Source organism: Silene latifolia, chromosome X (assembly GCF_048544455.1).
Source record: "Silene latifolia isolate original U9 population chromosome X, ASM4854445v1, whole genome shotgun sequence".
Classification (NCBI taxonomy): domain Eukaryota; kingdom Viridiplantae; phylum Streptophyta; class Magnoliopsida; order Caryophyllales; family Caryophyllaceae; genus Silene; species Silene latifolia.
Window position 1 is genome coordinate 307302686 of NC_133537.1, and position 25215 is coordinate 307327900.

General features: G+C 38.7%; 1 protein-coding gene across 1 annotated transcript; it reads left to right on the top strand.

Moving 5' to 3' along the window:
* Positions 1–9939: 9939 nt before the first annotated feature.
* LOC141620470 (uncharacterized) lies at positions 9940–10892 on the top strand. The gene is made up of 2 exons (XM_074437332.1): positions 9940–10135; positions 10273–10892. Exons 1-2 carry the CDS (start codon positions 9940–9942, stop codon positions 10890–10892), a joined length of 816 nt encoding a protein of 271 aa, XP_074293433.1.
* Positions 10893–25215: the final 14323 nt, after the last annotated feature.

Sequence of the window (25215 nt, forward strand, 5' to 3'; positions counted from 1 at the left end):
GTTTACCTCAACATCATAGTCCGAAGAGTTTCTCGTGATTATGATGGACTAAAGATAAAATTTCCAGAAATTTATCGACCAAGAATTCTAACGGTAGAATTAGCTAAAAGGTTAGCTTATCAATTTACAGAGAATTGAGTCTTGGGATTATTTATATAATTCTTGAGGGAGGTCAATTGTATAAATGTTTTGAGTCTTCGCGTTATGACATTAGTTCATTAGACTTAAAATCAAAACGATGCACATGCTTATTATTTTTATTCTTCTTTCGCAGTGTAGAACACGATTATTTTCGATAATACTGTTACAACAAATGGCTGGAAATAACGCAATCCCAATGCCTAGTGCCACACTAGATCGTTCCTCCTGGCTAAAAATATTCATGGACCAAATGAATCAGTCCACGCGACTGAAGAATGATGGGTCCAACTTTGCGGACTGGGAGGCGGCACTACGGAATGCTGCCATTGCTGACGGTAAGCTCAAGTACTTAACTGAGCCAATACCGGTCAACCCAGGCCCCAATGCAGGAGTCAACGAGACACTCGCTTATAGTGATTTCGTTATGAAAGCGGGTGCGATAAAGAACGTACTCATCTTTGCAATGGAACCCAATTTGCATAGACGCTTCATTTCCCAAAGTGCAAACATGATTTTCACTACGCTCACTAACGAATTCTCAAAAGCACCGAGAATCGTTACATATGAGCATACCCGTCGCTTCTTTGATGCGAAACTCCAGAAGGCCAACCGGTTAGCCCACACATTCTTCACATGATTGAGAATGTCGAGAAGCTGGAGGCATTGAATTGTAAAATCAGTGAGGGCATTGTCATTGACCGAATGCTTCATTCTCTTCACGATGGTTTTGCCCTTTTCAGGGCGAACTATTACATGAATGACTTGAAAAAGAGTCCTCATGAGCTACACTCCCTTCTGGTACAGACCGAGAAGGATATGAAATTGAGTGGGAGCATGAAGCAGGATGTTCTCACGATTCACAACAAGGGTAAAGGTAAGGGCAAGGCTCATGGCGACCTAGCTGTAGGTAAGCCAAAGTTCAAGAAGCGGGAAACGGTAAGAGTGCGCTGGTGAGACTAGTGGCTCACGGGGCAAGGCAAAGAGCAAGGGCGGTGACATAGAGTGCCACCATTGTCACAAGATTGGACATTGGAGGAGGAACTGTCCCGTCTACCGTGAGGACATCAAAGCAGCCGCGTCGTTCTGTTGGTATGTCATCTTATATTCATATGATTGAGATTAACCATGCAAGTTTCGGAACTTGGGTACTTGATACTGGTTGTGGTTCTCATCTGTGTAATCATTTGCAGGGCCTAAAGAACATCATACCTCTCGAAAAAGGTGATGTGGACCTGCGTGTCGGGAATGGAGCACGAGTTCTTTGTTGTCTCGAAGGGAACATATGTAATCCAACTCCCTAGTGGTTTTGAGTTATTTTTAAATAACTGTTACTATGTACCCGGTTTGTCTAAGAACATTATTTCTGTTTCCGTACTTGCTAAAGACGGTTTTGCATTTTCAATAAAGGATAATAGCTGTATTTTCTCTTTCAATGAAATGATTTATGGCAAAGCAGTTTCCATGAATGGAATTTATATCTGAGACCAAACCACAGAAGTATTACACGTGAATAATAAGAAAATAAAGGTTGGTGACAAAGATCAAACCTATCTATGGCATTGTCGAATGGGACACATAAATGAGAAACGCGTGAAGAAACTCGTCGATAATGGGACTATTCCCGCATTCGATTTTTCTACATATGGCACGTGTGAATCATGTCTCATTGACAAGATGACTTGAATTTCCTTCAAAGGTGTTGGAATGCGCGCTAGTGACCTATTAGGACTCATACATACGGACATATGTGGACCTATGTCAATTATCGCTAGAGATGGCTATAGATATTTTATCACTTTCACGGACGATTTAAGTAGATACGGATATGTCTACTTAATGAAGCATAAAAGTGAATCCTTTGAGAAATTCAAGGAATACCGTAACAGGCAGTAACCAACCGGGTAGAAAGGTTAAAGCACTCCGTTCAGATCGGGGTGGCGAATATATTTCAAATGAGTTTGATCAACACCTTAAAGACTGTGGAATCGCTCTACAGTTAACTCCACCTGGAACACCTCAATTGAATGGTGTGTCCGAACGGAGAAATCGAACCTTACTTGATATGGTTCGATCCATGATGAGTCACATGGTAGTGCCTGATTCATTATGGGGTTTTGTTCTTTTGTCAGCTGCTCTTATACTTAACCGAAGTCCGTCTAAAACTGTCGACAAGACTCCATATGAAATGTGGAAGGGAACGGTCCCTAACTTGTCCTTTATTCGGATTTGGGGCTGCGAGGCTTATGTCAAGTGGAGACACGAGGATAAGCTCGGCCCGCGATCGGTCAAGCCATACTTTATAGGTTATCCAAAAGGAACATTTGGTCATTACTTCTATTCGCCTACCGAACATCGAGTTTTTGTTGCGGCTAGTGCGACGTTCTTAGAGAAAGAATTTCTCGAGAACAAGACAAGTAATAGAACCTTCGAGCCGTTCGGAGATTCCGGAACCAACAACCGAGGAACGGATGGAGGAAGTTGTTCCTCCAACTATTGATACGGTTAATATTCCTGAGGAACCTAGGAGGTCGGGTAGAGTCTCTCATCCTCCGGACAGATACATTGGTATGGTCGAGGAGAATGACGTTTTACTCCTAGAGAGTAATGAACCCGTTACCTATAAAGGTGCTATGACCTGTTCCGACTCAAAGCTATGGCTCGAAGCCATGCAATCCGAGATGGACTCCATGTATGAGAATGACGTGTGGGATCTAGTTGATTTACCTAATAAGGTAAAACCTCTACAGTGCAAATGGCTTTACAAGATAAAGCGTTCTGTAGACGCGCAACCAGATATCTATAAGGCACGACTTGTGGCAAAAGGTTTCACTCAAGTGCACGAATTGCACTATTATGAGATTTTTGCACCTGTAGTCATGCTACGTTCCATTCGGATAATCTTAGCGATTGCCGCTTTTCATGATTATGAAATTTGGCAAATGGATGTGAAAACCGCCTTCTTAAACGGTTATTTGGAGGAAGAGTTGTACATGGTGCAACCCGAAGGTTTCATAGATCCTGAACATCCTAAGAAAGTATGCAAGCTTAAGCGTTCCATTTATGGACTTAAGAAAGCTTCTCGGAGTTGGAATCATCGTTTCGACCAGGTGATAAAAGAGTATGGTTTCACTCGATTGTTCGAGGAACCATGCTTATATATCAAGTCGAGTGGGAGCAAGATTGTATTCTTGATATTGTATGTCGATGACATACTCTTGATTGGGAATGACATTCCTCTCCTATCTTCGGTTAAAGAATGGTTGAAGAACCATTTCCAGATGAAAGATCTGGGTGAGGCACAGCCCATTTTGGGAATCCGTATCTACCGAGATAGATCACGACGGACGTTATCACTTAGTCAGGAGCCTTATTTGGATAAGATTCTTGAGAAGTTCAGCATGACCAACTCCAAGAAGGGGAACCTTCCAATGACGACTAGGATGCAGTTGAGCAAGTCTCAGTCACCCACGACGCCTGAAGGGATTGAGCGCATGAGTCGTGTTCCTTATGCATCTGCAATAGGATCGATCATGTATGCCATGATATGCACACGTCCAGACGTGGCATATGCATTGAGTATGACGAGTCGGTACCAAAAGACTCCAGGTGAAACACACTGGATAGCTGTTAAAAACATCCTCAAGTACCTACGGAGGACTAAGGATTGGGTATTGACTTATAGAGGCCATTCTAAGCTATGCGCAATCGGTTACGCAGATGCTAGCTTCCAAACGGATCGAGATGACTCAAAATTTCAGTCCGGGTTCATCTTCACTCTTAATGGTGCTGCGGTCAGCTAGAAGAGTTCCAAACAGAGTGTTATAGCATATTCTACTACTGAATCCGAGTACTATGCCGCTTCGGAGGCAGCAAAGGAAGCGATATGGATGCGTCAATTCTTACAAGGACTTACAGTAGTTCCTAGTTCGAATGACCCGATCACCATCTATTGTGACAATAGAGGTGCCATCTTCCAGGCTAAGGAGCCAAAGTCTAGCAACAAATCTAGACATGTACATCGGAAAGCTCACCCGATCCGTGATTACGTGGAGCAAGAGGAGATAGTGATAGACAAGATTGCGACGGATGATAACATCGCGGATCCTCTCACTAAACCGTTGAATTATGATAAGCATGTAGGGCATGTTAATTCCATGGGAATTAAACGCGTTCCTGAGTTGTAGTACTTGATTATGGATTTAATACATTATCTTTTTCATATACTATTTATAACTTCATCGTTTTATATATAATATTTTGTTTTTCATGTGGATTGTACTGACAACATTGAACGCCACAAATTGAACTGAATTACATTATATTTGTTTTGGTCTGTAATCGCCAATGTGAGCTGATAACTCCGGCTATTATATTGTGCAGTCGATTGATGGTGGGTTCAACGAGCCATAAGTCAAACGGTTGACTGATTGATCACAGATGCGAGATTATGACGATACCTCGTAGGACAACTTTTTGTGACAACGTAATGGATTCCTAAATGTTTAATAACATTCGGTGCCAGGTCGTGGATAGGACATCCATTGTGTTCCTAGAGTCGATTCTTTTGACTATCGACTGTCTCTTGAGATTAAGGCAGTTTTTGGGTGACTTTGGTTTCTTTCTCACGATCTGCCGTAACTGGAGGCTAAGTAGATTTTTTCTGGGTCATTTTATACTGTGCTTACATCTGCAGGATTCGAGTTGAGGAAAATATCCAACCCTTATCAGGTATAGTTATTTCTCAGGGCCACCCGAGGAGTTGTAACTGAAATGCATGGCCATGCTCGAATGATGATTCGTTTATCAGTTAAATTACTCTCTAATCGGGGAAACCACTCTTGATATTGATCGCTTGTAAAATACGACCTTTGTGAATACGGATTTGCAAATTGTTTTACATTGAGTGGAGAAATTTTAGGATATGAGAATCAGTTATCGCACATACACTTGTGAGGACAAGTGGGAGTTTGTTGGAGCTTGTGTCCTCCACAAATTAGTGTGATAACATTTGTAAATCTCTTACAGGTTCACAAGGGTATACTTCGTATATTTAATCAGTTGATTAACGTTTACCTAATAACGGTTGGCTTGCTAGAAAGTTTGACTTTATTATCATACAGATGGCGGTGATCAACTGGTCCCTAAAGGTCACACCTATAGGATGTGTTTGAGAAATGTGGTTATAGAAATATAATCACATTGATGCCCAATATGACTAAATAGTTAGTCAATGTGTTGATGAGATAATTATTTAATGAAAATTAAATAAATATTAGTTGAGACGAATTAACTGTCAATTCGTAAATTAAATATAATAAGTTATATTTAATTAAATGTATGTAATGTTAGCTTGGACGAATTAATCTGTTAATTCGTAATTAAATGTAATCAGTTATATTTAATATCTACAAGATGAATGTGTCATAGTGGTAATAGTGAGGGTACACATACCAAGAGGTCTTGGGTTCAATCCTTACTAGATGACAATTCAACACATTTTATATATTTTTGGAAAGTCCAAAAATAAGGAGATTATACTCCTTATTTCGGTCAGATGGGCCGAAATTAGGAAAGAATTATTCTTCCTAATTGACTCCCATATTTCGGTCAGTATAAGAAAGAAAGGGAGATGATTATTCTCTCCTAATTCTTTTTCTTGACCTAGACTCCTCTCTCATAAGAAGAAAAACACAAAACAACTAAATTTTACAGAAAATTTTAGATCGATTCTAGCACAATCAATAGGGCATATCTCATATCGTCTTGGGTGCAACTGATAGGCGAATATCAATTTTGATATTGTTCTTAGGCCGTTTTTGCTAGGACCGAAGGTTATTTTTGAATCTTTTATTTTGTTTATGTATTTATTTTATGACTAGTGATCGTCTTAATTAAATTCGTTATAATCCTTCATTTTTAAGGGAAGTATACAGATTATTTCCCACAATATATACCAAGTGGAAAACATAGTTGGAAATGGAGCTTACCGACTCATGACTATGAATGGACAAATGGTTCCCAGATCCTGGAACATCACCCACTTGAAAAAGTATTCCACCTAAGCCACCAGCATGGTTAGCAACTGGGTACTCAACCTACCAGATACAGCTCAGCCAGGTTCTAGATTTTGCTTTGAACATTCTTTGGCTCTGAATATCTTTATGGTTCTGAAAACTTTTGCATCTATTCTGAATTTAACATTTTCTGGTTCTGAAAATTTTTTGCATATATTCTAAGTTCAACGTTTTTCGGTTCTAAAAATGTTTCGCATATATTTTGATTTTAACATTTTTTGGTTCTGAAATGACCCCACATGTATTCTGACCCTGATATCTCCCAATTCTGAAAATTTTTCAAGTTAATAAACCACTTTAAATGTTTCAAGTGAAAAAGTTCCTTTTTATAAATTTCTTTCAAATAAATGGCCAAGTGAATAAAAATGCAAACTAATCTGGCAGGGTTTGTATTCACTACAGAAGGCGTGTGTCCGTGGCTAAGCACGTACAACCGGGACAGTCAGTCTCCCGCGATGCATTAGCACCCACGTAAGCCTGGCTTCTCTGAACGAGTGGGCGTACTAGACCCCTTAGCCAGCAATCAGACAGCGATGGCCAAACAAACGACGTGCATGCACAAATCAAAAGTACGCCAGAAACGGCAAGATACAAAGGAAACGATAGAACACCTGCAACACTCGCAACACACGCTCAAACGTGATCGTTCTCACGACACATTGATAGACATTGCATTCATGACATATAAGTTCATAACGTGTCTACCTAGGCTAGATCGCTAGATCATACATTAGAAGGTCATCACACCTAGGTTGCATTACTAACATTTCTCAGGTACCAGCTGCATATAAACTACGCAAGCAAGTTTTGCCAGAGGTTCTCAGCACCAGAATTACCTATGCCGACCAGACGCAGAACAGTAGAGTCGGGAGAAGGCTAGACCTAGCATCCACCAGTTGGATCCATCATTCACCAGCAGTGGCGGATCCAGATGCAGAGTTAGACCCAGAAACGGGAACAGTCCCAGAAGCAGAAACAAAGCCAAATGGTGAAGCAGACCCAGGGATTGGGGGCATGGTTGCGAACGGAGTAATCTCAATGGGAATAAATTCCGTGGCCGAATCAGTAGTAGGCCCTCTTTTTAGCGCTGGATCCAGATCCAGATGCAGAACCAGAATCTGCCTTTCTTTTCTCAGCAGGCTTAGGAGCAGCCCCAGATGCCCTTTTCTTCCTCTGAGTCAGAATCATTTCTAAAGTAGCCTTAGGCTTAGCAGATCCTGGAAGAGGATGAGAAGTCAAGCAGCAGCAGCAGTACTGCAAATAAAGCAGAAGCAGAGCAACATACCAGACGACATAGCATCCAGAGCCTGAAAGACTAATTTCCCTCCTCATCTTGAGGCTGAGATGGAAAATTGGGTGCAATTGTTATAGCAAAAATCTACATTTTTACACTTGATGACGTGGCATCTTATTATTGGTTGAAGGAAAGGGACATGGGTTGCTAAGGTTGCACAAATTGGTCAATTAAACAATGCTATATAGCATATGGAGATAAAGCAATAACGGGGAAGTTTGTTACACAAATTAAGCTGAAGAATAGGGCATGGTGAGTGGATCCAGGAAGTTGGTTATTGCAAAAATAACGTTACACTGAGGTTGTATATAAATTGAAGAGGTGAAGCAAGCATGGGGGAAAAAATTCTCACACCATTAAGGTCATCTACCAAACCCACTATCATACACAAGTTGTAGAAAATTACATCTCAACGCCATCAATTCGTGGCTCAATTGTACTTCGTTTCCATATAGTGAATTGGCGGGATACCGACTCCCCCCGCGGTTTTCCCACACTGGGTTTCCGCGTTAATATTTTTTGTGTGTCTTTATCTTTTTATTTCCATTCTTATCGTTGTTATCATCATTATTCTCGCCTAATTTTCGTTCGCCTTTTATCCTAATTCATATATAAATTAACCCCCGTTTCGAGGCTGAATAGAGTAGATCGCTTTGATCCACCATAAACTATTTGATAGGTTCAGTAAATTTTTACCAAAACAGTTTGGCGCCCACCGTGGGGCATAGTGATCATTTTCTATAGCCAAATCTTGCAAAACTGAACCAGCCGTCACCATGTCTGAAACCAGCCAGTATCCATCCAGCAGCCAGAGCATGATAGCCCTTTCCTCTGGAGCAGGACCTTCTTCTGCGTCTGCAGGATCAGCGAGCGCTCCTCCAGCATCCAGCCAGATGGTTCCCGTCAGCATGTCACCCAGAACCATGCTTCCGCCTCTGCCTCTGAAACCGCCGCAGGTACCCAAGGAAGCAGGCGCGCCCAGCCAGCCCAGATCCAGCAGGGAAAGCGGCCCCAGCAGAAGTGAAGCTGCGTCCAGAGTCCCGACCCATGAGGGATCAGGTGGAGGAGTTCTCAGAAGCAGAGGACCTCCAGTGCTTGACCCGATGCACGTGATGATTCAGGGGATGGATACTCAGCGTCAGGCCGTTGAGAATCTGAGAAAGGATAACCAGAACCTGATTGCTCAGATCGTGACAGCAGTCCAACCCAAACCAGCATCAGCACCTGAGGCCCTGAACCTGACCAGCGATGGAGGATCAAGTTGATCAATTTCGTTAGAACTAGCCACCAGACTAGACCTTGCAGGAGTAGCACCCAGTGAACCAGTCGAGCCTAGAGGATTGGGATGTTTGTCATTTGACAACCCACCCAGCCTGCAGCAGACACTAGGTAATGTACTGCTTAGCACTCCGTCAGGATCGGACTATCCACCTTTTGCAGGAACACCCATGCACCAGACATCCGGATGACAATCTGGAGCTGTCATAAACACAGCAGTTCCCTCAATCAGCCAATTCACCAGTGGAGCCTGGATCGGAGGCCTGCAGCAGACACCTGGATGGCGGCCAGGATCTATAATCAGTGCAACACCAATGACAAGACCCTGGTTAGGAGTAACACCCGTTGGATCCTTCCCGCCTGATTCTAACCCTCTTGCAGGAGCAGGTAGTTCGCTGGAGCAGCAGTACCAGGAGCTGAGATACCTGATGTACAGGATACCAGGCGTAACACGTCCATTAGAGAAAGCGAAACGCGATATCTATGCAGACTCACCTTTCGTGGACGACATAGCCCTCGTCGGCGTTCCTAAAGGATGTGTACCGCCAACCATGACGCTCTACGACGGAACCACAGATCCACTTGACCACGCCAACCACTACAAGCAAAAAATGATGGTGATAACCGCGACTGGGCCCTTAAAGGAAGCTTGTATATGCAAAGGATTTGGATCGACCTTGTCTGAAGCAGCCCAGCAGTGGTTCGTCGGCCTGCCCAATAAAAGTATAGCCAACTTCGCCGACCTAGTTAATGCATTCAACCAGCAGTTCACCAGCAGCAGAAAGGTAGAGAAGCAGACCAGCGACCTCTATCGGATAGTGCAAGGGTTTGAGGAATCTACTCGTGATTACTTGAACAGATTCAACAAGAAAAAAGTGGCAATTCCGAGGTGCGATATAGAAACTGTTATACAAGCCTTCTGTCGGGGATTGCACCAGGATTCAGATCTGTACAAGAACCTGACCATGCATCCGTGCACTACCTTTGAGGAAGTACAATCAAAGTATCCAGAAAAGCCCCGGTAGAAAAAGGGAACGAAAGACCAGGACCCTACAACAAAAGCGAGAATAAAGTGTCTGGAAGGACAGAAGGGAAGAACGACACAGACCTACCCCCAAGAGAAGATTCAAATATTTGAGTGGACAAAGGAACATGAGAAAAGTATTTAAGGAATTGAAATATTATCTTAGCACCCCGCCACTCCTGTCGAAGCCAGAGCCAGGAGAGCCACTATTCATATACCTGTCAGTCACAAAAGCAGCAGTTAATGCAGTACTAGTGCGAAAGCAGGAGGATCACATCACCCAATATATTACGTCAGTAAGTCTCTGCTTCCAGCAGAGACCAGGTACACGTCACTAGAAAAACTTGTCCTTGCACTAGTTACATCATCTTATAAATTGCGTCCTTATTTCGAGTCTCACAAAATTTATGTGATAACTAACTATCCTCTTAAGACTATCATGAGAAAACAAAAATTGTCAGGAAGGATGGCTAAGTGGTCCGTGCACCTGAGCGGTTATGACTTGAAATTTGAACCTCGTACAGCTATAAAGTCCCAGGCTCTGGCGGACTTTGTGTCTGACTTCTGCCCAGCTCTCCAGACCCAGGCAGAGCAGGACATTCTGAATTTGGAGGAAGATAAAGGGGAACAAGTGTGGGAGCTACATGTGGACAGAGCCTCCAACGCAAGAGGAGCAGGAGTAGGATTGGTCCGCAAGTCACCCCAGGGAGATCTCATAGTCCAGGCTGTACGATGTGAATTCAAGGCCACGAACAACGAAGCAGAATATGAGGCATTGATCCTGGGTCTGAAGCTGGCTCTGGATCTGAAAATCAGACACCTCAAGGTTTGCAGTGATTCTAAACTTATATTTAACCATGTAAATGACTGCTATGAAGCCAGGGACCCCAGGATGATGGCATACCTAGACGTAGCAAAGGAGTTGACCCTCAGATTTGCCACGATCAACATCAAACAAATCCCCAGGGACCAGAACGCAGAAGCAGACGCGCTAGCCACCCTGGGGGGCAACCTTCAAAGCAGGAGCCATCTCCACAATACCAATTGTCCACGTACTGGAGCCAGCGATACTAAAACCTGAGCAGGAAGCAGAAGTGTTGTGCAGCACCAGTAGTGAAGAAAATACTCCAGACTGGAGGAAACCATACCTGGAATGGCTGTAGAATGATATCCTGCCAGCAGATAAAAAGGAGGTAAGGAGCTTCAGAATGAAAGCATCCAGATTCATACTAATTGATGGTGTCCTGTTGAGGAAATCCCTCGCTGAACCCTACCTCAGATGCCTGGATCGGGAAGAATCTCAGGTTATTTTGCATGCTCTCCACAGTGGAGAATGTGGAAACCATGTAGGGGGCAGAAGCCTGTCCAACAAGGCACTGAGGCAGGGATACTTCTGGCCCACAATGCGCAAAGATGCCATAGAGTTCGCAAAAATATGTGACGCTTGTCATAGACACGCCCACGTCAGCCACCAGCCAGCAGAGCCTCTGCATCAGGTTATCTCACCGTGGCCCTTCACGAAATGGGGAATGGACATCGTGGGACCATTACCCAGAGCATTAGGAAACAAAATCTATATGCTCACCATGACGAACTACTTCTCCAAGTGGATAGAAGAAGAATCATCCTCGCAGGTTACAGAAACCCAGGTTATATCTTTTATTAAACGCAATATCATATGCATGTTTGACATTCCATCTGAGATTATATGTGATAATGGATCCCAATTTATTGGAAATAAGACATAAGCTTTTTGTGCTAGGTGGAATATCTCGTTGCAGAAATCTACTCTTAGGAACCCCCAGTCCAACGGACAAGCCGAGTCCAGCAACAAAATTATCGTTGAAAACTTGAAAAAGAAGCGGGAAGAGATAAGGGGCAAGTGGGCAGAAGAACTGCCTCTGGTACTCTGGGCCGACAGAACCACGCCCAAGGTCGCAACAGGACAAACCCCCTTCAGCCTGGTGTTCGGAGCAGAAGCAGTCATTCCATCCGAAGTTAGGGTCCCAATGTTATAAATCTATATCTCATTACTCAACATATTCATATATGTTTCAAAATTAATTTAGTCATAAAATTAATTACAAATCTTATGCATGCAAACTAAAAATAGATAAGTGAAGAAATCGTTATCTCACCATATGATTTTCGGATATATGGGCACAAGTGAGTTCTCCTACTCACTTGTTCTTGAGCTCTCCAAATGGAAGAACAAGGATTCAAGTATAGAATTCCTCCCAAAAGCATATACCCAAGGAAAACTTATAATAACCAATATTATTTAGATCTAGTAACAATATTATTTTTACTTAAAATATGACACAAAATAATTTTTGTTCTCTCATGTATTTCGGTTTTATAGAGAATAGATGATGGAGTTTTATTTCTCTATGATTTTCACAAAAGATAGAGATAAACACCTTTCTTACACTAGAAAATGTTTTGTTAAAATGAATGAATAATAATAGAGATCCGAAAACCATATGGGTTCCTCACATGGAAAACCGGGGGGGGGGGGGCTTTATGGGGAGCCTATGCATGCAATAGTTGCTCTTCTCAAAAGCTATAGGGTTGTATGGCTAGTAGTTAGCTTTCATGATTGTGTTTTCCACTAAAAATTAACACAATAATAAGCCTAATACTCCCTCCTTATTTCGGCACATATGATGTAAAATGGAAAATCCATTTTACACATTAAGTTGTCAATTTGTCACATGTAACATGTTTCATGACATTAGGTATATCAAATGTATTTTTTTAACAATTAAAAATCAACATATTAATAAAACATGTCACTTATATAATTAACCTAGTAATTCATAATTACTTGTACCGTAAAGTGTTTCCGAATTATAAACTACAACATTCTGTATTTATAATAATTTATTCATTCCGTTTCAATTGTTTCTGTAAACAATAATTTCATCTAAGTAATAAAACAATTCGATTACTTAGACCGTGTCTCATTTAATCATATTACAATAAGATACGTTAATTATACTCACAAAATTATCCGCCAATTTTAAGCAATTTAATTAACTCGTATCGGTATACGATTAATTAAATAATCAATTAAGAGTATTTCCCTATAGGTATGACCTAAGGGGATCAACTGATCACCACCGTCGCACGACAGTAATGTCAAACTCTAGTAAGCCAATCATTATCGATATGAGTTGACTGTAAAAATATTACATCCCACATGTATTCTTAAAATGAGATTTAAACATGTGATCATTATGATCGACAATTGTGATCGCATTATTGTCGGAGGACACATATTCCAACAATCTCCCACTTGTCCTCGACAAGTGTGCATCACCAATTCTCTTGTCCTATTACTATCTCCCACTCAATGCAAGGTGTCTTTCGGGTCGTACTTGCAAGTGATCATATCGAGAGTGGTTTCCTTGATCTGGAGAATAACTGATTGACCGGATTTATCTATCATAGATACCTTCCGAGCGTGGCCACGCATTTCCAGTTCATTACTCCTCGAGTGGCCCTGAGATATTGTTTTAACCCTGACAAGGGGGTGGACAATTCCTATCGCACTTATTCCCTTCGACTAGCCACAACCATCATAACCCAAAATATGCCCATTTGACCCCATTTACGAAGGTCGTAGTAACACAAATCAAAGTTAATCTGAAACTGTGCCACCTTAGGCGAACAGTCTTTAGTCAAAAGAATCGACTCATTAGAATACTATAGTAGCTCTCGCCACGACCAGGCTATATAAATTTGCCAGAACTCTATAAGCGGTCACTGCCCGACAAAGTGTTCCTAACAGTCTGCCTATGTGATCGACTAGTCATCTCACATGACTCTATGGCACTTGAACTTGCCATCAATCGCATCACACTCTAGTCACTTCGAGACGTCACCTCATACAAGTGACCATGGGCGAATACCATGTTGATCCAGGTTCACTTTAACGGGGTTCAATGTTGTCTCTACAACCCGTTTGGATGTAACAAAGTATAATAAAAGAGTTTTAAAGTAAAACTCGAACGACAAATACGATTATCACATATGAATAGTCAATGCCTGATTACTACTTCATATTCTATAATCTAGTTTGATCTTGAATGTAGTTGTTCATCTCAATTTAATTGAAATGACATGACTTATCATGTTAAGCCTATGAGAAGGCTTTGATTAGTAGGTTTTATCAACTTCTTGTACCTTACTCAACCTTACTACATACTCGTTTTCCTTTGTAATGTATACATTTGCATTACAAAACTTTCTGAGTACGTGTCGAGATCCAATCAAGACATAGGCCTTCTAGCCTTAGAATAGCTCCCACTGTTTTCACAGTGTGCGGGACTCATCCTTCTTGCACATCCCATGATTGCAAGTGTACTCAATTTCCGTTGTAAATATTTCTCATTGTTCTTTATTGCCTAGAACGATTCTAGAAAATCTACTTCTTAATTAACATGGCCACAATGGTATCTTAACCATCCTAAAGTGTTTTTATTATGGTTTTGTCAGAAACCATGCGCAATCTCAATTGTCAATTGTCACTTGTGTAATACCCTTACACAAAATTGCATCAAAAACACTTTGCATTATATCCTTAATGCTTCTGCAATCACTTAAGGGTAATCAATATGGCTACTTGGTAATTATTTCTTGAATTCGATTTTGAAACAATTCATCATACTCAAAGTATATAAAGTGTTATATATCATTTCCTATTTAATTGATTCGACAGCGGAAGCGAATGGAATCAATCAAATATGTTCAACTTGATTGAACTAGTCATGAATCTTATAAACATAAGACTTCTTATTTGACGCTAATATCATGTAGATTTATCTCCATAAATCCGGATATTAAAGATGTACTATATTTCTCCAAAGTCTTAAATCATTCTCAATGATCAATATGTCATCCACATATAAGACTAATTAAAATTTCCGTAACTCCCACTAAACTCCATGTATAAACACAACTTCTCGACTTATCGAGAAAAGTTTTATAATATGATCAAAACATTGATTCCAACTCACTGATGTCCTACTTAAGACCCTCTCTTAAGTTTCACATTATCTTAGGATTGTAAGAATCTATAAAACTCATGACATGTATTGAATACATTCCTTCTTTTGAAGAAGTGGGTTTTAGATTCACTTACTATGTATTTTATAATGAAACACAATCCCTAAGAAGATCCAAATAGACTTAAGCATTTCAACTAGTGCAAAACCCTTTGCTACCAATCAAGCTTTGAAATCTCTCTTTATTAGTGCAAAACCCTTTGCAACTAATCAAGCCTTTAATTTCGGATTTTCATGGCTCTAAGCCTTGTATTGAGTTGTGACTTAAACATTCTCATGTAAGTCATATGTCCATTACTTTCTAGAAGTAATCAACTTGAATCAAATGATTTCTTTGTAAGTTACAATCTATTTACTTTCTAAAAGTAACACTAATTCATCATCTTCAACGAGTGATGATTTTAACCTCCTAGGTTTTGAAGAAACAACGTCTTTCACAAAACGTCTCATGTAGCCAAGAAAGACCAGTTGATAGCGACATAACATTCTTTGTGGCTCTTTAATAATTTCTCCCACTCTGTCTTCTAGAAATAAACTTGTATTTTAGAAAGACAGCTTCACGAGCCACAAACTTGTTGTACTCGTGATAATTGAAAGGGAAAAGTGAGTATTTGTTTCTTGTGTAAGCTTACAAACATGGTACATTACCATTTCATATCTCATATGATTCGTTTAGATTTAGTGGAAAATAATTTAGACAAAAAATGATAAATTCCCCAAAAGGATCAAGTAACTCAAGGTAACTTGATTGAAGTCCAAACCATATCGAATAGCGTTTGAATTCTTTATCCAACCACATATTATCCCATAATGCCTGTTAAGAGAGATTAACCTGTGATACTATATCACATTTCGTTTGGCTTATATCAAAGTCTTCACTTTGATAACCCATATCACGACTAAATCGTGATTCCTTGAACTCTTTGAACTTCTTCAAAGATTTCTCTATTTACCTTATTAAGTGAACACATTAGTATCAACTTAAATCGTTGGTAAAAGAAAATGATCAACCTATTATGGATCAATGATTTACAAACTCGATCTCCTTTTCAACCAAAAGGCACGAGACATCTTGCTTTAAATACAAGATACGCATATACCATTAACAATCTAATGGTTTCAAGAGTACTCGATAACTCTTTGCGTTCATCATTCCAAAATTTAAGGTTTAATCTTGGGTTACCGATTTGAGTCTTACATCATCTACATGATGTGTTATTCTAGTTTGGTTTAGAATATAATCACCTTTATAATGGGCTAGCCATACATCAAATTATGGTGTATAGAGTCACAAAAGTGAAACCTCTTTTGTAACTTTAACAAGTTTATATTCTTATTTAGAGTTTATGCACTTAATAGTCACAATTAAGTACAACTTTAAATCCAAAAACTAGATTGAGTATACAATTACTCTATCTCTCGACATTATTGTTGCTAGTCGTCATATTCTAATCATCTTATGTGTCGAATACAATGATGAAAACCTCTACTGGTTTCTAATATTGACGAAGTAGTACTAGCAAAATTTATGTTTAATCAAATAAACATTTAAAGAAGAAGGTCCCATTAGATGTCCCACAACTAACTTGTTGATTCTTCAATAATTTGGGGTAGTTTCCTTTCTAGTGTCCAACATTTAAGACAGTGGAAACTTTATCGGTCGGGATTGATAGGTTTAGTATCGCTATTCTCAACAACTTTACTTTTAACATTACCTTGTATCAATTCCATTATAATCTTTACTTCTTGAACCTCATCCTTTTCTTAACGGTCTAAGAGAATGCTCCCACTCATTTCAAAGAGTCTTTACTTAGAGAAGCAAAGTTGAATCTTATGAAGATTACTCTTCAATTCAATCGTTTTAATCTTAAAACTTTCATTGAAGTGGTTGCGTTATTTTGGTCAATTACGAATTCTGACAAATCTAATTACCAAAACAATTTATCGCTTCAAGGTACTTAATTCAATTAAGTATATGAAAAACAATCCATTGTAAGTAGATGTGTTAGTCAAGAATCAAAAACCTGTTTGATAATGAATAACTTTTATCTATACTCTTTACAAGAGATCCTTCCAATGGATAATATGAGGTTTTTAGAAGAAAATTCAAATTTGTCTTTAGTTACGATGTTTTAATGGAGATTTGAATCAAAAATCGAAATGATATCGTATATGAATTGTGGTAAAGAAATAGAACAATATGATAACGGAATAGTGAAAACAAAAACATTCATCGTTATAATAATACTTGTAGATAACAAGTAAAGCATTTACATAGTGACCTCTACCCAACTATGATAAATGATTCCGAGATCCAAATTCATATTAACTTGGGCACGGGATAGCCGATGAAACCCTTATCAATATAACTCGGTGGACTAACTCTTTAATCGATTCTACTTTTAGAATTCTCGGTCGATAAAATTACTCTAATATTTATCTATATCCCGGAACACATGCGACTACGGTCACGAATACTTCCGTTGAGCTCAATCCAAATTTCGAATAAATGTGTCCATGATCCAAATCCACATCAACTTGGGCACGGGATAGCCGATGAAACCCTCATCAACACGAATTCGGTGGATAGACATTTATCACCCACTTCCCCTACGTAACAAGGTTTGTACCCCGGGATGGCCGAGTGCACTCCCTCATGAAATAGGTTTTCATGGTTTCTACTTTTTGGTAAGGCTATGTCTCAATTGTTTATTTTTAGCGAGAGGTCATGTCAATTTATTATCTATCACGTTTTAAGTGAACTAAAGCGGTGAACTACGATAATTGTAATTGACAAGGTCGATAAACTCGATTAAAATGATAATGCATGTTTTAGTTATGGCGATTTAGCGATACATGCGACATATAAATAAAATGCAAAGCATAAATTAAATCCTAGTATGGCCTTCCTAAAATAGAAAATCTAATTAACTATTACATATTCGGAAACCAACTCCATTGGTCCCTTGAACTTCGGTTTTGGCACGCATCTCGAGGTAACACCGTCTTTATGTATCGCCTTCTTGAGTGACATCGTCTTCAAGGAACTCCGAAATAAATAAATTACATAACAAATTACATAATTTCCTATTATACATTTGTAATTAAAATAACAATAAATCTATTAAATTACAAAACGGTGATACGAGATCACAATAAATTACAACCGAATCGATATTCCCATACATTTCGGGTAATACCAATTAAAAGCTAAGGCCATACTAAGTAAAAATTACATAATTCAAAAATTACATAAAATAAAATTATGACAATCATAAATAAAATGCAGCATTATAATATATATGAACATGCCCAATTTTATGCTAAATCGCCTTTAAGGCGCCAATATCGTATATTTAACGGTTTTTACGGATTTGCGTGATTCAACCTTTTAAAATCACAATACATTACATAAAATCATATTTATGCACAAGTTAATTACCCTAACCAACTTAGGACTCAAAATTAGTCTTCACTAACTATTTGACTATAATTAACTCATATTTCTTAAAATTGTTCATTAATGGACTCAAAATTATAATAAAATGCTATAAACTCCAAATAAATCATAAAAATTTCAAATAAATTCAAAATTCAAAATTTAAACTTATGAACATTCTGGAAAAATACCATGACACTCATAATGTTCAAAAAACTTAGGTTAAAATTTCGTAAAATTATCGGAAAAACTATGTTGCGGTTTATCGGATTTATCAATAATAATCATAAAAACATGAGAAAAAATATATTCATCAACTTTTCAATTTTAGATCTGAAAAAGGTAATAAAATGCAACATGTGACGTTTTTCCTTAGTCATGAACTATGTTTTAGCAATTTATACTAATTAAGTCACTATTTATGTTATTTTTCATCAAAAATTCATAAATCATGCATAAAGACTTCATTATAGCCTATTATTTTACACACATCTTGTAATATTGCATGTGACAACATACTAAATTTCTATGACCAGATTCGAAATATTTCTCATATTAACCTATTTTTCATTTAAATTCAATTTTTATCATGAAAAATCCATATTTCGAGCATAAAAACTCCAAAATTTTTGAAAATTTCCAGATCATCGAAAAATAATATATGTGAAAACATATGCAAAAACCACTGGAAAATTCGAAGTTTAGCTAATGTTCGTCCAAAAATGACATTTTTATCATAAAAATCACATTTTAATGCCAATATTATATAAAATGAACAATAAAATCCATAAATTAAACCAAAATATCCTAAAACATTTTAGGACCAGAAATTTTAATATGCACAATAAATTTCGTGATATATCATAATAAACACAAATTTATAAGTTTTGTATGTTAATCGTATAACTCGGAAAAACTATAACTGATTTGCATGCAAACAACCTTGTGCTCTTGATACCGCTTGTTATAAATCTATATCTCATTACTCAACATATTCATATATGTTTCAAAATTAATTTAGTCATAAAATTAATTACAAATCTTATGCATGCAAACTAAAAATAGATAAGTGAAGAAATCGTTATCTCACCATATGATTTTCGGATATATGGGCACAAGTGTGTTTTCCTACTCACTTGTTCTTGAGCTCTCCAAATGGAAGAACAAGGATTCAAGTATAGAATCCCTCCCAAAAGCATCTACCCAAGGAAAACTCATAATAACCAATATTATTTAGATCTAGTAACAATATTAGTTTTACTTAAAATATGACACAAAATAATTTTTGTTCTCTCATGTATTTCGGTTTTAGAGAGAATAGATGATGGAGTTTTATTTCTCTAGGATTTTCACAAAAGATAGAGATAAACACCTTTCTTACACTAGAAAATGTTTTGTTAAAATGATTGAATAATAATAGAGATCCGAAAACCATATGGGTTCCTCACATGGAAAACCGGTTGGGGGGGGGGGCTTTATGGGGAGCCTATGCATGCAATAGTTGCTCTTCTCAAAAGCTATAGGGTTGTATGGCTAGTAGTTAGCTTTCATGATTGTGTTTTCCACTAAAAATTAACACAATAATAAGCCTAATACTCCCTCCTTATTTCGGCACATATGATGTAAAATGGAAAATCCATTTTATACATTAAGTTGTCAATTTGTCACATGTAACATGTTTCATGACATTAGGTATATCAAATGTATTTTTTTAACAATTAAAAATCAACATATTAATAAAACATGTCACTTATATAATTACTTGTACCGTAAAGTGTTTCCGAATTATAAACTACAACATTCTGTATTTATAATAATTTATTCATTCCGTTTCAATTGTTTCTGTAAACAATAATTTCATCTAAGTAATAAAACAATTCGATTACTTAGACCGTGTCTCATTTAATCATATTACAATAAGATACGTTAATTATACTCACAAAATCATCCGTCAATTTTAAGCAATTTAATTAACTCGTATCGGTACACGATTAATTAAATAATCAATTAAGAGTATTTCCCTATAAATATGACCTAAGGGGATCAACTGATCACCACCGTCGCACGACAGTAATGTCAAACTCTAGTCAGCCAATCATTACCGATATGTGTGGACTAGTTGACTGTAAAAATATTACATCCCACATGTATTCTTACAATGAGATTTAAACATGTGATCATTATGATCGACAATTGTGATCGCATTATTGTCGGAGGACACATATTCCAACACCCAACTCACAGGTAAGGATGCATAACAAAAGACCGGAATCAGGTGGAAATGGCAAGCAACCTGGACACGATAGATGAACTCAGAACCAGCACCCAGATCAGGATGACTTCCTACCGACAGACGGTGGCCAGAAGCTATAAAAAGAATGTAAAAGTAAGAACCCTGCAGGTAGGAGATCTGGTCCTGAGAAAAGTCTTCCAGAATACCAAGAACCGGCAAGCAGGAAAATTCGCTTACAACTGGGAGGGGCTATATATACCAAGTGGAAAGCATAGTTGGAAATGGAGCTTACCGACTCATGACTATGAATGGACAAATGGTTCCCAGATCCTGGAACATCACCCACTTGAAAAAGTATTTCACCTAAGCCACCAGCATGGTCAGCAACTGGGTACTCAGCCTACCAGATACAGCTCAGCCAGGTTCTAGATTTTGCTTTGAACATTCTTTGGCTCTGAATATCTTTATGGTTCTGAAAACTTTTGCATCTATTCTGAATTTAACATTTTCTGGTTCTGGAAATTTTCTGCATATATTCTAAGTTCAACGTTTTCCGGTTCTAAAAATGTTTCGCATATATTTTGATTTTAACATTTTTTGGTTCTGAAATGACCCTACATGTATTCTGACCCTGATATCTCCCAATTCTGAAAATTTTTCAAGTTAATAAACCACTTTAAATGTTTCAAGTGAAGAAGTTCCTTTTTATAAATTTCTTTCAAATAAATGGTCAAGTGAATAAAAATGCAAACTAATCTGGCAGGGTCTGTATTCACTACAGAAGGCGTGTGTCCGTGGCTAAGCACGTACAACCGGGACAGTCAGTCTCCCGCGATGCATTAGCACCCACGCAAGCCTGGCTTCTCTGAACGAGTGGGCGTACTAGACCTTTTAGCCAGCAATCAGACAGCGATGGCCAAACAAACGACGTGCATGCACAAATCAAAAGTACGCCAGAAACGGAAAGATACAAAGCAAATGATAGAACACCTGCGACACTCGCAACACACTCTCAAACGTGATCGTTCTCACGACACATTGATAGACATTGCATTCATGACATATAAGTTCATAACGTGTCTACCTAGGCTAGATCGCTAGATCATACATTAGAAGGTCATCACACCTAGGTTGCATTACTAACATTTCTCAGGTACCAGCTGCATATAAAATACGCAAGCAAGTTTTGCTAGAGGTTCTCAGCACCAGAATTACCTATGTCGACCAGACGCAGAACAGTAGAGTCGGGAAAAGGCTAGACCTAGCATCCACCAGCTGGATCCATCATTCACCAGCAGCGGCGGATCCAGATGCAGAGTTAGACCTAGAAACGGGAACAGTCCCAGAAGCAGAAACAAAGCCAAATGGTGGAGCAGACCCATGATTGGGGGCATGTTTGCGAACGGAGTAATCTCAATGGGAATAAATTCCGTGGCCGAATCAGTAGTAGGCCCTCTTTCTAGCGCTGGATCCAGATGCAGAACCAGAATCTGCCTTTCTTTTCTCAGCAGGCTTAGGAGCAGCCCCAGATGCCCTTTTCTTCCTCTGAGTCAGAATCATTTCTAAAGTAGCCTTAGGCTTAGCAGATCCTGGAAGAGGGTGAGAAGTCAAGCAGCAGCAGCAGTACTGCAAATAAAGCAGAAGCAGAGCAACATACTAGACGACATAGCATCCAGAGCCTGAAAAAATAATTTCCCTCCTCGTCTCGAGGCTGAGAAGGAAAATTGGGGGCAATTGTTATAGCAAAAATCTACATTTTTACACTTAATGATGTGGCATCTATTATTGGTTGAAGGAAAGGGACATGGGTTTCTAAGGTGGCACGAATTGGTCAACTAAACAATGGTATATAGCAGATGGAAATAAAGCAATAACGGGGAAGTTTGTTACACAAATTAAGCTGAAGAATAGGGCATGGTGAGTGGATCCAGGAAGTTGGTTATGGCAAAAATAACGTTACACTGAGGTTGTATATAAATCGAAGAGGTGGAGCAAGCAAGGAGTAAAAAATTCTCACACCATTAAGGTCATCTACCAAACCCACTATCATACACGAGTTGTAGAAAATTACTTCTCAATGCCATCAATTCGTGGCTCAATTGTACTCCGTTTCCTTATAGTGAATTGGCGGGATACCGACTACCCCCACGGTTTTCCCACAGCGGGTTTCCGCGTCACCATTTTTTGTGTGTCTTTATCTTTTTATTTCCATTCTTATCGTTATTATCATCATTATTCTCGCCTAATTTTCGTTCGCCTTTTATCCTAATTCATATATAAATTAACTCCCGTTTCGAGGCTAAATAGAGTAGATCGCTTTGACCCACATAAACGATTTGATAGGTTCGGTAAATTTTTACCAAAACAGTTTGGCGCCCACCGTGGGGCATAGTGATCATTTTCTATAGATAAATCTTGCAAAACCGAACCAGCCGTCACCATGTCTGGAACCAGCCAGAATCCATCTAGCAGCCAGAGCATGATAGCCCTTTCCTCTGGAGCAGGACCTTCTCCCGCGTCCGCAGGATCAGCGAGCGCTCCTCCAGCATCCAGCCAGATGGTTCCCGTCAGGATGTCACCCAGAACCATGCTTCCGCCTCTGCCTCTAAAACCGCCGCAAGTGTGGGAAATAATATGTATACTTCCCTTAATATAGAAGGATTATAACGAATTTAACAATGATGATCAATAGTCATAAACAAAATACATAAACAAAGTATAAAGGATTCAGAATTAACCTTCGGTCCTAGCAAAATTGGCCTAAGAACAATATCAAAATTGATATTCGCCTATCAGTTGCACCCAAGACGATATGAGATATGCCCTATTGATTGTGCTAGAATCGATCTAAAATTTTCTGTAAAATTTAGTTGTTTTGTGTTTTTTTTTTCTGATGAGAGAGAGAGGCTAGGTCAAGAAAAAGAATTAGGGTAGAATAATTCTCACCCTTTCTTTCTTATACTGACCGAAATTATGGAGTCAATTAGGAAAGAAAAATCTTTCCTAATTTCGGCCAAACTGACCGAAATAAGGAGTATATTCTCCTTATTTTTGGTCTTTCCAAAAATATATAAAATGTGTTGAATTGTCAATTAGTGAGGATCGAACCCATGACCTCTTGGTATGTGTACCCTCACTATTACCACTATGACACATTCATCTTGTTGATATTAAATATAACTGATTATATTTAATTACGAATTAACAGATTAATTCGTCCAAGCTAACATTACATATATTTAATTAAATATAACTTATTATATTTATCTTACGAATTGACAGATTAATTCGTCTCAACTAATATTATTTAATTTTCATTAAATAATTATCTCATCAACACATTGACTAACTATTTAATCATATTGGGCATCAATGTGACTATATTTCTATAACCACATTTCTCAAACACATCCTATAGGTGTGACCTTTAGGGACCAGTTGATCACCGCCATCTGTATGATAATAACGTCAAACTTTCTAGCAAGCCAACCGTTATTAGGTAAACGTTAATCAACTGATTAAATATACGAAGTATACCCTTGTGAACCTGTAAGAGATTTACAAATGTTATCACACTAATTTGTGGAGGACACAAGCTCCAACAAACTCCCACTTGTCCTCACAAGTGTATGTGCGATAACCGATTCTCATATCCTATATTTCTCCCACTCAATGTAAAACAATTTGCAAATCCGAATTCACAAAGGTCGTATTTTACAAGCGATCAATATCAAGAGTGGTTTCCCCGACTAGAGAGTAACTTAACTGATAAACGAATCAACATTCGAGCATGGCCATGCATTTCAGTTACAACTCCTCGAGTGGCCCTGAGAAATAACTATACCTGATAAGGGTGGGATATTTTCCTTAACTCGAATCTTGCAGATGTAAGCACAGTATGAAATGACCCAGAAAAAATCTACTTAGCCTCGATTCGGGATCGTGAGAAAGAAACCAAAGTCACCCAAAAACTGCCTTAATCTCAAGAGACAGTCGATAGTCAAAAGAATCGACTCTAGGAACACAATGGATGTTCTATCCACGACCTGGCACCGAATGTTATTAAACATTTAGGACTCCATTACGTTGTCACAAAAAGTTGTCCTACGAGGTATCGTCATAATCTCGCATCTGTGATCGATCAGTCAACCGTTTGACTTATGGCTCGTTGAACCCACCATCAATCGACTGCACAATATAATAGCCGGAGTTATCGGCTCACATCGGCGATTACGGACCAAACAAAATATAATGTAATTCAGTTCACTTTGTGGCGTTCAATGTTGTCAGTACAATCCACATGAAAAACAAAATATTATATATAAAACGATGAAGTTATAAATAGTATATGAAAAAGATAATGTATCAAATTCATAATCAAGTACTACAACTCAGGAACATGTTTAATTCCCATGGAATTAACATGCCCTACATGCTTATCATAATTTAACGGTTTGGTGAGAGGATCCGCGATGTTATCATCCGTCGCAATCTTGTCAATCACTATCTCTTCTTGCTCCACGTAATCACGGATCAGGTGAGCTTTCCGAAGTACATGTCTAGATTTGTTGCTAGACTTTGGCTCCTTAGCCTGGAAGATGGCACCTCTATTGTCACAATAGATGGTGATCGGGTCATTCGAACTTGGAACTACCGAAAGCCC